Raw genomic sequence first — 13,031 nt, 5'->3', positions numbered from 1 at the left:
TTAGCCCACTGAGAAAACCACATGTTGGTGGTTTGTGTTGTCGCTCATTTCCACCGATTCCTTTCACCGCATCAGCCCGAAATAAATGAATTCCAACAATGCGTTTTAGACGCTGTTGCTGACTGAACTTTGTAATGACTTGCCATCTGCCACGTCTCCCAGGCCCTGCCCCGGTGTGTGACATGAAAGCCCATTTAAAGCCCACTTAAAAAAAAAAATGAATGGCTAGGTGAGCTGAAATTGGTCAGTATTGTGACCCACCTGTTTTTGTCATTATCTCAATCAAAATACACCATCGAAGGTGTCAGCCAGATGAACACAGCGGTGTAATTTAAAGGACCACACCAGTGATTTTGAATGTTTGGCCCATTTACTACAGTTTAACCACATTTTACACTGCAACGAACCATTCTGTAAATCATGTAGGGTACTAAGGACTTCTCAGCATATCATCAAAATCGCTCAGTTTTCAAATTTGAATTTTTAGTTGAAACACTAACCTTTACAATGTTCTGCTTCTGCAGCTGACAAAGTCATGGACATGCAGAAACTACTTTTTTAAAATTATTATTATTATTATTATTATTTTTACCCCTGTTATAGAAGAGTTTTCTGGCAAGTGAAGCCCTTTGAGACTGTGAGCAGTGACATTTGGCTTCAAATAAACTTGAACTTGTAATTGATTGTGTAAATTATTTTTTTGGCAGAGGGACCGTTTCACTGCCTAATTTCAAGTCATCAAAACACAATAGTGCTGCTGCTTTTGGGAAAACAAATGTTTAAAAAAACTAATTACTTCATTATGGTGATGGAATACTGGTGTGAGGAAAGGAAAAGGAAGTCTCTGAAAGTTCATTTTCATATCCTAGTGGAATGAATGACAACCAATGGCTGGCTAAAAGGGAGGAAAAATGATATCAGATTTCTAAAATATGTCAGGTTTCTAAAATGTGACTGCTTGCTTTGGGAAAAGATTAGCAGAAACATGGAGTAAAGACATTTTGTAGATATTCCACTAAACATGCAAAGTCCAGGTATGGCTCCCTACCCCTATACAGGTGTGGTGGCATATGGGTTGCGTAAATCATTATGAGATATGGAGTCATGACAGTCACTATCCTATAGTAAGCACAATCCATATTAACTGTACTGTGCCAGAAATATCACCATGCTACATGGCCATTTTAACGTCATACATTCAAATCATAGTCAGGTCCCATTGCTGAAATGAGTTTTTTGCCATTGAATTTTCATCTTGCTTGTTATTGTCTTTTTCTGCTGCTTGGCTAAGTTACCTCAGTACAATTTCCTGGCATTGTTAATATACACTGCAAAAAATATCCATCTTAACAAAACATTCAGTATCATTGTCAGTGTTCAAATCTTGTTTGAACACTGACAAAAAAAAAAAAAAAATCTTCAAGTTGTTTCCAACCCTGATCAACTTGATTTTTCTACTTTGTTTGTAGAAAAAAAAAAAAAGATTTTAAGACTGACCACTAAACTCCTTGTTAAGATGGAGATTTTTTGCAGTGCACTAGTGCTAGAATAAAATTCATTCAGTTTTTTCACTGGTGGATCATTTTCAAATTCCGCCTATCACTGTTGTCCGGTAAATACCTTGGGACTCCTATCTCAGTTTTATATTTTCACTTCAGTTAATTATTACATTGAATGATTTCATTAAAATTGGATTTACAGAACATTTTCAAAACTCAGACTCTTGATAAAAGAGCTGGCTGATCAGCAGGTGACCACTGGGTACCTGACTCCACTCATTTGACTCAGGTCTGTTTTGGGCAGTAATTGGAAACTCTTGCCACTAGATGGCAGTCTGGCAGAGGACATGACAGATGAGTGAGCACTCTGTTGGGTCTCAGCTCGCATCTGAGGGCTGTTTTCACAGACACTGGTCAAACTAGGATTAAAAAGCAGGAGCTAGAACTAGTAAGACTGGTAACAGTACAAGTGTCTACTAGTGGAGATCGTCTTCATGGACAATTTTAGTTTTACTTCGAAGGATTTTTAATGCGATACTCAGACAAACCTTTTGGCATGTGGATGGTTTTGATGGTCTGGTAATCCCAACCCAATTAAGACCAGCAGCACCAAACTATAATTTTCACCCAGTTCTTATATCACTCTCATGCCGGAGAGCCACGAGAATGCCACATAAAAACAGGCATTATCCTTTAATCCATGTCTAGTTTTGGTATAATCCTCATCTGAGGCGCAGGACCTTAAATTAAAGCTCTAAGACTATTCAAGACTCTACTCTTTTCTGTTTGTGTGAGCTGCTTCTCTCCTGGTTTCCTGTTTTTTGACAGTGAAGGCACTAGATAGAAGACTAAACTGGATTTTAGCAGGCTACAGAGCTGTGTGGTCTCAAGAGAAATCTCCACCCTAAAATCCAACTAAATACTCTGCTGAGTGTGACTCTTGTTGAACATAAAATGTACAGCGACAACAACGCAGTTTGTGTTGAATTACATTGATATCTTTAGTCACACAACCACGCACACTTACAACGCCCCCCTGTGGAGGGCTTAGGGAAAGAAAACTGGAACGACTGAATGGTAAAGCTGTATTGAAATCAGTATGGCTTCTTGTATGTGTGTGTGTTTGTGTGTGTGAGGGTGGAATATTACATTGACGTTGAGTGTCCACATCTCCTCACAGAGGAGAAAAGATCCTACAGCCTACCCTGCACTGGGGGTTGGAGGACGGACAGACAGAGGCAAGGGTGGGCAGAAGGAGACCAGGTGGTCATGAAGAAGCAATACTGCAAACAGAGGAGGGTTAGACCGATATCTGCCACTATACCAGGCCCATATGCTACACCGCTAGTCTGTAGGAAGCCTTTAACCTGAAGACAGTTTGATCAGATTCCACAAAACTACGTACGGATGACTACTTAAGCTGTGTCAGAGGCTTGTCTACACTGTCAAGAGTAAAAATTTGGGGAAATAATTGTAATTTATTTGGCATGAAAATAGTAAAATTTTAGGAACAATGAGAGATAAAGATAATCAGTGCTGACAGAAAAATTCACCTCCCCAAAAACCCATATTATTTGAATCCTAGTAGTGTGGAATGAGGTCTCAGTCTAAAAAATGCCTTCAGTTCAAATACTTCAATCTAAAAATACTGATCTACCTTCTAAAAGCAACATCCTTTGAACCCTTGAGGCTTTTCTGTCCCACCAAGAATACAATTCTGGGGAAACACTTAAGTATATGTAATTTTGGGTGATTTTTTTTATGGTATGGAAATAGTTAAATATAAAGATAGGGAATAAAATATCATCTGTCTGTTTCAATTAAAAAAAAACAAAAAACATTACTATTGGCATCGAAAACACCATATCGATCTAACCCTAGAAAAATAGGTGGAAATCTGAGAAGCAGAAAAAAAGGAATGCAAAACAAACAAACAAACAAACAAAAAACACAAAACAAAACTGAGAACCAGACAAAGATCTATAGATATATAGATCGCGGGTAAACAGAAGAAGGATGGCTACAAGAAAACACAGAGAGGAGGAAAGGAACAACACTGGTGGGCGAGGCGGCGCGACCGGCCGTCCTGCCTCACACGGAACTCGACAGAAGGAAGGAGCTGTCACAGGTAATGGGTGAAAGAGCTGGAAAGGTCCGAAAGACTGAAGGAATCTGAGAGTTTATAAAAAAGAGGCTTGGATTCTGCTGTGTCTTTCCGCTGCTAACGCAAAGACATCTAAAAAACAAACAAACAAACAAAAAAAAACATCTCTTGTTTCTCTGAAGAGAGTGTGGAAGTTAGGTGGCGACGGAACCGGCGCTGGGCCAGGATACCAGTCCCTATTCAAACACTGAAGCAGTAGGAACCGTAGAGCAGAAAGAAAACACGACACTTGAAGTGAAAAGAGCGTCCTTTTAGCCCACTGAGTTGTTGAGTCAGCCTTCTTATCCTCAAATGAAGGTTTGGGGGTGAGCGGGTATGGGACTGGGGTTGGGGTTGAGGTTGCCAGATAAGGGAGACGACTGGTTCAAGCGTTTCAGTATTCTCCGTCACAACAAACAGACAAGTTGTAGCAACTGATAATATACCAAAACCTGTCCATGTAATCAACTACCAGATAATATAGTGACATTTTAAAAAAAAGTGCAAAAAATTACAATACCAATCTGATGACGTCACTATGTTGTGTCATAATTTATTACATTAAAGGACCATACCAGTGATTTTGAATATTTGGCCTATTTACTACAATTTACCAATCATTTTGCATCAGCATAAACCATTTTACAAATCATGCAGGGGTCCTAATATCTCACAACATATGATCATCAAAACCCCTCCATTTTTAAATATTAATGTATGGCCAAAACACTCACCTTGTAATGCTCTGTTTCTGTGACTAACAAAGCTGTTGCCATTCATAAACCAAAGAATTGATAATTCAGTGTGAAAAAACAAAAGTTTCCCTAGGGACTGTTTTCCAGAGGAGAGACTGTTACAATCCACCACTGAAGTCTCTGAAAGTTAATTTTCATATCGTTTCATATCATTTTCATATTTTCATATCAAAAACTGTATACATTTTGTATATATTACGCTAAACATGCAAAATCACTGGTATGGCACTTTAACATTTTAAACTGACGTAGATGGATAATGTATTACGTTTAGACAAGCTGTTGCATTATCTGGCAGTTACTACATTACCAGTTCCTACATGGGTTCAGGCCAGCGTCAGGACTCAGCCAGAGCTGTATGTATAAAATGTTTCCAAATCAGTTTTTTGCTCCCCAGGCTGAAATTTAATAGCTCAAACTCAGCGTTGACTGGCTTGAGTTTTGATTTGTTCCCAGGGAAAATGAAAAGCGAGGTGAGCATCGTATCGAGAGGCATCAGGGCGTGACTCTTTAAGATAAGACAGCTCTGGACTCGTGTACGGGATCAGAGGTTGCTGCACTTGGTTGGAGAGCAGTCAGCATGAGGCGGTGTGGGCTTGAAGGTCTCCACTCCACTCTACTCCACTTCGTTGGGTCTGTCTGTGTTGTCCTTCTTAATGACTGGCAGAGGGTGGGCCTCGGTGTTAAAAACCCAGTGATCAAACGGTAGGTGGTCGTCGTCAGAGAACAACAGGTACAGGTACCTAAGGAAGACACACACAGCAACATCAGAGACATGTTCACGGTAAAGAAATAAACTAGTTACAAGAACTGGAAAGATGGCACTCAGAAGAATGCCTTTTTGTGATAGACCACGCCCACCACCACACTTCATTTTGGCCAACTGGTGTGACATGTTAATGAGCTCGTCCTTGCCCCAGAACCAAACTTTCCACAAAGTTTTGACATGTTACATGGGTCTGCTCAGAAGTTATGCGCCTTTTCACAGTAGGCCACGCCCACTGCCATACCCCGTTTTGGCCAATCGGCATGAAAAGTTCATCTGCTTAATCTTCTGTGGCTCATGACCAATCTTTCCACAAAAAATAGCGGTATTATGTGAATCCACTCAGAGATTATGCACCTTGTTTTGACAGGCAACACCCACTGCCACACTCCATTTTGGCCAATCAGAGAAAAATTACCGTTACTGTCTGTTGTTTGTTGTGACCCATGCCGTGATGGCAGATGATATGTAAACAGCAGGGGGAAGCGTGACACTTAAAAACTGATGGGTTGCGTTATAGCTGAACAAGGCTATCTATATTGGTCAGATATTGGTGTGTCCATGTCTTTCATCTCCAATATGAAAGACATGATTATGATTTAAAAAGATTTTTAATACTGATTGACAGTATCTCTGTGCTTTATTCTTGCATTTGATATTTTCTCTTGGCTTCTTTTGTTTATTCAAACAATTCATTAGAATAGATGTGCTCTCATTATAGGTTTCTTCTTAATTCTTTTGTGGAGTAATTTTCAAATTTTAAGACACTGAATATCACCAACTATCGGATCTCTGCAGCTTCACTTAAAAAACAGAAATCAGTATCTGTCTTAAAAATGCTTTCACCACCACGAACACTGCAAGCAAGCCACAGCATCACTTGAAAACTAAACTATAAATGAGGAGCAGTTTAATTGCACAATAATTTTATTCAGCAGAAATGATCCCATTTAGAGAATGTAGGAATGACTGTCATAATCCACACTCACTGTTATTATCTGTCTATGTACATAGCAGACAGTTTGTCAGTGCAATACCAAATCAACAACTAAATCCTCCCATATAATATTAGTAATGGCGGTCTGTGATACTTTCATTATATTAACCCCCCTCTTTTGTTTATAACAGAGAGGATTCCTTTTTGTGACACAGTTTGGGTTGTTAAATGTTTTGGATCTTATTTTGATTCATGTTCTGCTTTAGTAATATTCTTTCACTGCAGCCATACCAATAAAGTGATGAAACAGACACTGAATTGAGAGAGGAGGAAGGGTGCAGTTGTTCAACTTGCCTGAGACCAGTTTATGACACCCAAAGTGATGAAATTTTGTGGTCCAATTTCATCAGTCCTTATGAAATACCACAAAAAAAGGAAAAAAAAAAAAAACCCACCATTTTCCCCCCATGGACCGCAACTAAACTAAATTAAAGCAAGTAAAGCAAATTTTTGGACAGTGGCCAGCCAGATTTCATCAAGAGGAGTAAAAGTAGAACTAAATCCAAGGAAGTGAAGTCAAAGGAAAAATCAATGAAAAGAAAACAAATGAAAAGCAGACTGTGTTCAGTTCACAGTTGCAGAGGTTGCATGTTCATGTGTGCATTTATGTGTGTGAGAAAGAGGAGAATAGGTATAAAGAAGAGCAATAAAAGGGCAGTAAAAGAGAGATGGTGTCACAGGAGGTGATCCACAGAAGGAACTGGTTCTCCATAAACCTCCCAACCTCCACAAGTCCTCATTCTCCTCCTGCTGAAACCAGAGGAGACCAGGGAGTGGCTGAAAATGCACAGCACTGTCAAATATGGCAGTGGCCTGATTCAAGACCTGTGAATCACTCGTTCACTTTTAAAAAACAACTAGTGATTCAAACGGGTCTGGTGTCGCCCAATTCAAGCGCCATTTCTTAACTGGGCCAATCAGTGTTGCAGGGAGGGACAAATGTTGTTGACCTAATCAAGCTGTGCCAGAACCAGAGAGATCATACTATTCACTTACTGTCACTCAAGGGATAACTCACCCATTTTGAAAAATGTGACATTATTTCACTAGTGGTTTCATCTTCCTCTCATTGTTACTGAGTGCTGGATACTGGCTGGATGCTCCAAATGCTAACTGTTAGCCTCCTGACACTGAGGTGGACTCCCCCCAGCTAACATTCTGAAAAATTGGTGCAATATCCTTTTTCACTTGCATCTCCCAGCTGAAGTGCAAGTGAAAACTGTGAGAAACACTGCTGAATCAATAACTGACATTTCAGAAGTCAAGTCCTGATCAAACCCTGTTATACAATGCATCTGGCCTATGTTAGAAAATAGATAAATGCTGCTTTTAACTTGCAAATGTTCAAATGCTGGTATTTTTAGAGGATCGCTCGTGGCATGGGCCAACTGATAACAAGAAAAAGAGGGGCTGGGGGTTCACACTGGTAGGCAGATATAACAACAGTACTAGTTTGAATGAAAACAGAGAACGTCACATTCGTGAAGTTGGTGGTATGTGTTGAAAACAAAAAAAAAATAGCGCATTATGACAGTGGCAGTAGTTGCTATTTGGACTGCTATTGTCTGAGAGCTGGACATCAGGACTGCCTGCTGATATTTGCAGTTAGTCATGAAAACAATTCTGCTTTTCCATTATCCAACTTGGGCTAAAAGAGAATAGTGTGAATACACCCTGATGGCCTCCACCGCCTCCTCTTCCTCTTTTTCACAGGTTTCACAGTTCCTGCCTTTGCTCTGCCTCCTATTCCTTGCACGCTCCAAGGAGTTAGGATGACAAAGGGCTTTCAGGTGGTGGTAGCAACAACTGCAAACCAGTGATGTTTTGAAACATAGCACATGGTCCTTTCAGCAATATGGATGCTAAGAATATCAGAAATCTAAAAGACCCATACTCTACTCTTCACTAAGCATTTAACTGATCCAAATGTTTGTTTTTTTCCCTCAATATTTACACATGATCTTAAAGCCACATTTTCATCAGTTTTGGTTTCTGTAAACACAGAAACATTTTTATAAAATGTGTGATTTACTGACGCACTGAGTATAGATAATGATAGTCATTAGCTTGTTCACACATTTGAGTTCTGACTTAGCCATTATTAGAGATGTGTTAACAGTAGGGCTACGACAATGATTATTTTCATTATTTATTACCTACCAATTGCTTTTTGATTAATGTTAAACATAATGACAACTGTCCATCACAACTTACCACAGCCAAAAGTGATTTTCTAAGTTGTTTACTTAGTTCTCTCCTCTCTTTCTCCTAATTCATCCTTTGTTTTCTCTATTTTGCTTTACTTTGACCTGAATTTATATGGTCTCTCCTCCATCTACCCTCTCTCCCTCTCTGGTTTATGTCACCCCTGCCTCCAGCGGACAGCTGCTGACAGGAAGTCAAGGTCAGCCTGAAGGAGGCCTGGTGCCATCCAATCCAGCCTTTTTTATAGACTGTAAATTTTAACAAGCATCACCTCTCTGCTCCTGATTACCACACACACACACACACACATATATATACACACACACACATCCACACACACACACATATACTATCCCTTTAGAGAGACTTGTAATTAGCTGTATGTTGTATTTTCAAAACAACAAAGTGAGCTCAACAGGTGGAATTTGAGAGGCCAGCTCAAATGTGGCTAAGTCAGTTAAGAAATGTATAATAAAAACTTAAAGGAAGTGATGAGGGAGAGGCTAAAACAGAGAAAGAGGAGAGGAGGAGCAAGGGGACCCCCTTTCTCCTACCTAGTTTATGCAGACTGTCTTACTAAACACAGTGGGAGAGCCGTCTGAGAGGGGAAAGCCCTATTAGCCACCAGGCCTCACACTGTGTAGCTGACAACACAGTTTAACAGTCATTTGTGCAGACAACACACAGACAACACACACACACACACACGCACGCGCACACACACACACACACACACACACACACACACACACACACACACACACACACACACAAACACACGCACACACAGGCAGTAAGTAACAGTGTCAGTAGAGGAGGTATGGGGTTAGTTATTTACTGTCTGTGGTGTGGTGGGGTGTATATGCAGGTTTCACAATTTCTTTTGTAAGGATTGTTGCGGCCTAAAATACTTGATTTTGTGGCAGATTTCTAAAAAAAAATGTGACGCATTGTGTGCTTTTTTTTGTAGCAAGTGAAAATTGCAAAACAATTCATTTCATTACACATCCAACTTGATATTCTGAATCAAAATTTCATACCATTTTTTATTTCTTAATATTTTATTTGAGTCTTTTTTATTCCAATTCCTATTTTCTCTCTCCAACTCATTCATACGCGCACAGTTTGTCATGCAAACAGACACAGACTGAAGTGACAGTGTGCATTGATATTTTGGAAGGATGCTCACAGCCAAAATTTGAACTTGGGCATCTATTTCACGAGAAATAAACAGAGAGCCAAAAAGCAAATGCCTGACGATTGCTATAAAAGGAGAGAGAGACATGAAATAAAAAGAGGAGGAAAAGAAATGGCGGCATGCTCTCATTAAACCACCAGCACCAGTGGAGTGTCACCACCGAGAGCTGAAGGAGGGAGAGCACCTCGTCCAGCAGACACACGCATCAGAACAGACAGATAGGGTCGAAGGCACGGAAACAGCTGATGTCTCCCTAGAATACCGAGGTAACTGAAGGCTAATGTAGATTTTTACTACCTTTTTGTTTGGTGTTAGCCCAAAATTGTGTTCAACGTGTTCCAATTCACTGTGGTGCCCTTGAAAATACATCCCTGCACTCTGTCTCAGAAGCTATTTTGTGATCCTATTTATTAGATAGCAAAATACCCCTTAAGTCCACTGGACACTTTCTGAGATTTCTGTGGAGCTCAGTTTGACATACATTATAGCCTACCTGCACCAATTTTACACCCGCGTTTTGGAGAGAGAATTTTCCTCACAAAACTGGCAGTTGCGTTACGTTTAGTACCACCAGCAGAATGTCTAATCAACCACACTTGTCATATCTGCTCATATTATCTGTGCGATCCTCCCTTAAATGCATGTGCAAAAAAAGAGAGAAACACACACTGCGCCTCAGCTGATGTGCAAACTGCATTTCCAGGCCACTGCACGTGTTTGATAAATGGCATGCATGTTGCGAAGGGCAGAAAGTGCCTGAAAGGCGAGGTAAATCTGGCCTTCAGTGTCTGTAAAATGTGCAAGAACGCATTACAGAGTTGATTCTGGTGTCAGACCTCTTGTCCTGCATGGGGTAAATAGACTAAGGGGCCAAAGTCCCTAAAAGTCGCTGCAGTCTGTTTATTTATTTCTACTGCATTTTCTTTATTCACTTTATCTCTCTATCTTGGTCCCATTTCTAAACCTAATATTTGATCTGAGCAGCATCAGCAGTTCATTCTCCGAGAGAGACAGTCTTGGTTGCAAAGGTCTCTAAAAATCAAATGTGTGTGTGTGTGTGTGTGTGTGTGTATGCAAGACGGTGTGTATGGAGTAACCCTGCCAGTGACCTAAGCCGCTCTTTGGAGTCTGGTTTGAAATGACAACATGTAGACAGGACTGTGTGCATCTGTGTGTGTAACTTAATATCTGTCTGGGGCTGAGTGTGCAGAAGCCTGCCGTACACAGCAATGACAGAATAAACCTGAAAAGACAGAGGTATGCGGTGAAAGAAGTGTGTGTGTGTGTGTGTGTGTGTGAGAGAGAGAGAGAAAGTGTGTTTGTGCAGCTTACTTGAGTGTCTCAGCCAAGTAGAAGCTCTGTTGTACATCATCGTGATTGGGACTTGAAGCGTAGACGTCCCTGACGCCGCTGTAGCCTCCTTCTACCCTACAATGCTGCTCCAAGGCCTGGGCGAGTGACAGAGACAGACAGAAAAAAGAGCAAGAGAAGCAAAAGAAAGAGGAGGGGGTGAGAGAAGGTTTGGAAGAAAGGATAAGGCAGGAACGGAGAGAAAATGGTACTCTGACTCTACACTGTGGAGCAGTGCAGGTATATGGCATTCTGCAGTCTTCCAGTAAAGCTTGTAAAATTGGGCCAACAGGCCAATTACGACCACTGTAGGGTGGGAAAAACATTGTTGATCTAATCAAACTGTGCCAGAGCAGCAGAGATCACAGCTTATTAGCAAACACTGGCTGACAATGAGAAAATGGATGATAAAGTTACAGATGCTGCTACAATATCAACATTGTTTTAGATCAATTAAAACTAAAAACAATTAAAGCAGGGCAATACTGTGAACTGAAGGCATTTCTGAGAGGGAAAGTTGGATGTTTTCTGGCGATCTGTCGACGGAAATTGGCAAAGTTTAATTTATCAGCTCATTCTGCGAGACAAGGGCTCGGTTCTGTTTGTTAGAACTGGCCAACCTCTGTTCCTGCAAGAGCTAGGCAAGGTTCAAGCAAGTGGGTGGGCATATGAGTCACTAGTGATTGGTTAGTGGGATTCAAATCCCTCCACCTACAGGGGGCAATTTCAGACTGAATTACAGGGTGGAAAAAGAATGGTCATTCAGTCTGAATATCAGGCTAGAAAACCTGATTTATACATGGTAAAAAAAACATAATATGATTCACACTGCGATAGCTGTTATCAACCAGTATAAAATGTTATTGTACTATCATGATAGGTGATATTGCCCAGCCCTTGTTGATTACAGTAAGCAATATTTTGTGTTTACCTGAATAGCCTCCCAGCCCCATTCCCTGTATTTGGGATCGTGGGTGAACCTCCACATGTACATGTAGGTCTCAATGACCTCGGGACGGAGGATGAAGTATTTCTCGTTTTGGCGTGTGGCAATAGCTTCCACCCCTCCGTCAAAACGAAACGCCTCTGGACCAAGCTTCAGTGCTGTGGAGGAGGAAACGCAGCACAAGAAACAGGTGTAAAGCATTGGTGTTTCCTGCCGTCACTCGGCACAGTGCAGAGTCAACGATCACAGCATAACATAAACTCAAGTGTTAGCATGGAGCCTGCACTCATTTAACATTATGTGTTCTTAAGCGTGCAGCCTATAGTATATCACTCAGCAGGACATAATCGTAACTATTAAAATGGAGCCTATTATCACTCAGACCTTCACAGCAGTCATTTTGACATGAAATAGCAACTGAACACAGGTGTTACTAGGATCAATAATTCAGGTTCAGTCCCATTTAAGTAAGAGTGTTAAGAGTGTTTTATTATCTTTAAGTTCTCATCACATTAAGGGACAGAAAACACAGTTAAAAATGAGGATATTTAGTATTTAGTAAATGCAGTATTCTTGACTAATATCTCCATCATCCACCAAGATTTATGAGTTCCTAAAAGTCACTCGCTGCTCACATTATCTGTGTTAGTTTTAAGGGTTTTCTTCAGTCATCCATTCCAGCAGGGCTGCGTGGGCTTTAGTTCCCCTGGTAGGGTAACAATATTTTCTGGATCCTGAAGACCTACCAGCTGTCCAGCAAAGTTCAAATATCTCGCTTGTTGGAACCAAAAGAGCTATGGCTCTTACTAGTGCTCCAACAACATGTTAGCTAATGTTTTCCATAGCTAACACTGCTGTAGAGCACACTTGCAAAAAACGTGAACTTTGGAGGCTTGTAGTAATAGTACAGTTGATCTGATAGTCCATGGCAGCTAAAGAGCCACAGCTCCATCTATCAGACTGAAACACTATGCTAGCCCTCGCCTCTTTTGATAGAACATTAGCTTAGTAAAATAATTCTGGGCAAAATGGTGGATTTCTGTCCCGCTATCAGTTCCTGCAGCTGGAGGCTGTCAATCAAACAGGGGTGGGAGGAATATAGACTGATAGTGTACTGATTGGATTACTCCACCCTTTTGTGTGAAAGTAGCTTTTAATCGCCTGCAAACCCA

The 13,031-nt window shown here is 40.7% G+C and overlaps 1 protein-coding gene across 2 annotated transcripts in view; it reads right to left on the bottom strand.

The window, feature by feature from the left end:
* Positions 1–762: 762 nt before the first annotated feature.
* The window catches only part of man1a1 (mannosidase, alpha, class 1A, member 1), a 189,210-nt gene continuing 176,941 nt past the window's right edge, over positions 763–13,031 (bottom strand). For both annotated transcript variants that reach the window (XM_030046877.1, XM_030046878.1), the window contains exons 10-12: positions 11,845–12,017; positions 10,896–11,011; positions 763–5,140 (exon numbers count right to left, since the gene is read on the bottom strand). In XM_030046877.1, the coding sequence (XP_029902737.1) occupies positions 5,014–5,140; positions 10,896–11,011; positions 11,845–12,017 (416 nt within the window). In that variant the 3' untranslated portion in view covers positions 763–5,013. The remainder of the gene's footprint in view (positions 5,141–10,895; positions 11,012–11,844; positions 12,018–13,031) is intronic.

This window comes from Myripristis murdjan, chromosome 24 (assembly GCF_902150065.1).
Source record: "Myripristis murdjan chromosome 24, fMyrMur1.1, whole genome shotgun sequence".
Classification (NCBI taxonomy): Eukaryota; Metazoa; Chordata; class Actinopteri; order Holocentriformes; family Holocentridae; genus Myripristis; species Myripristis murdjan.
The sequence above is the reverse complement of the archived record's forward strand: the minus strand, read 5'-3'. Positions and strand labels throughout refer to the sequence as shown.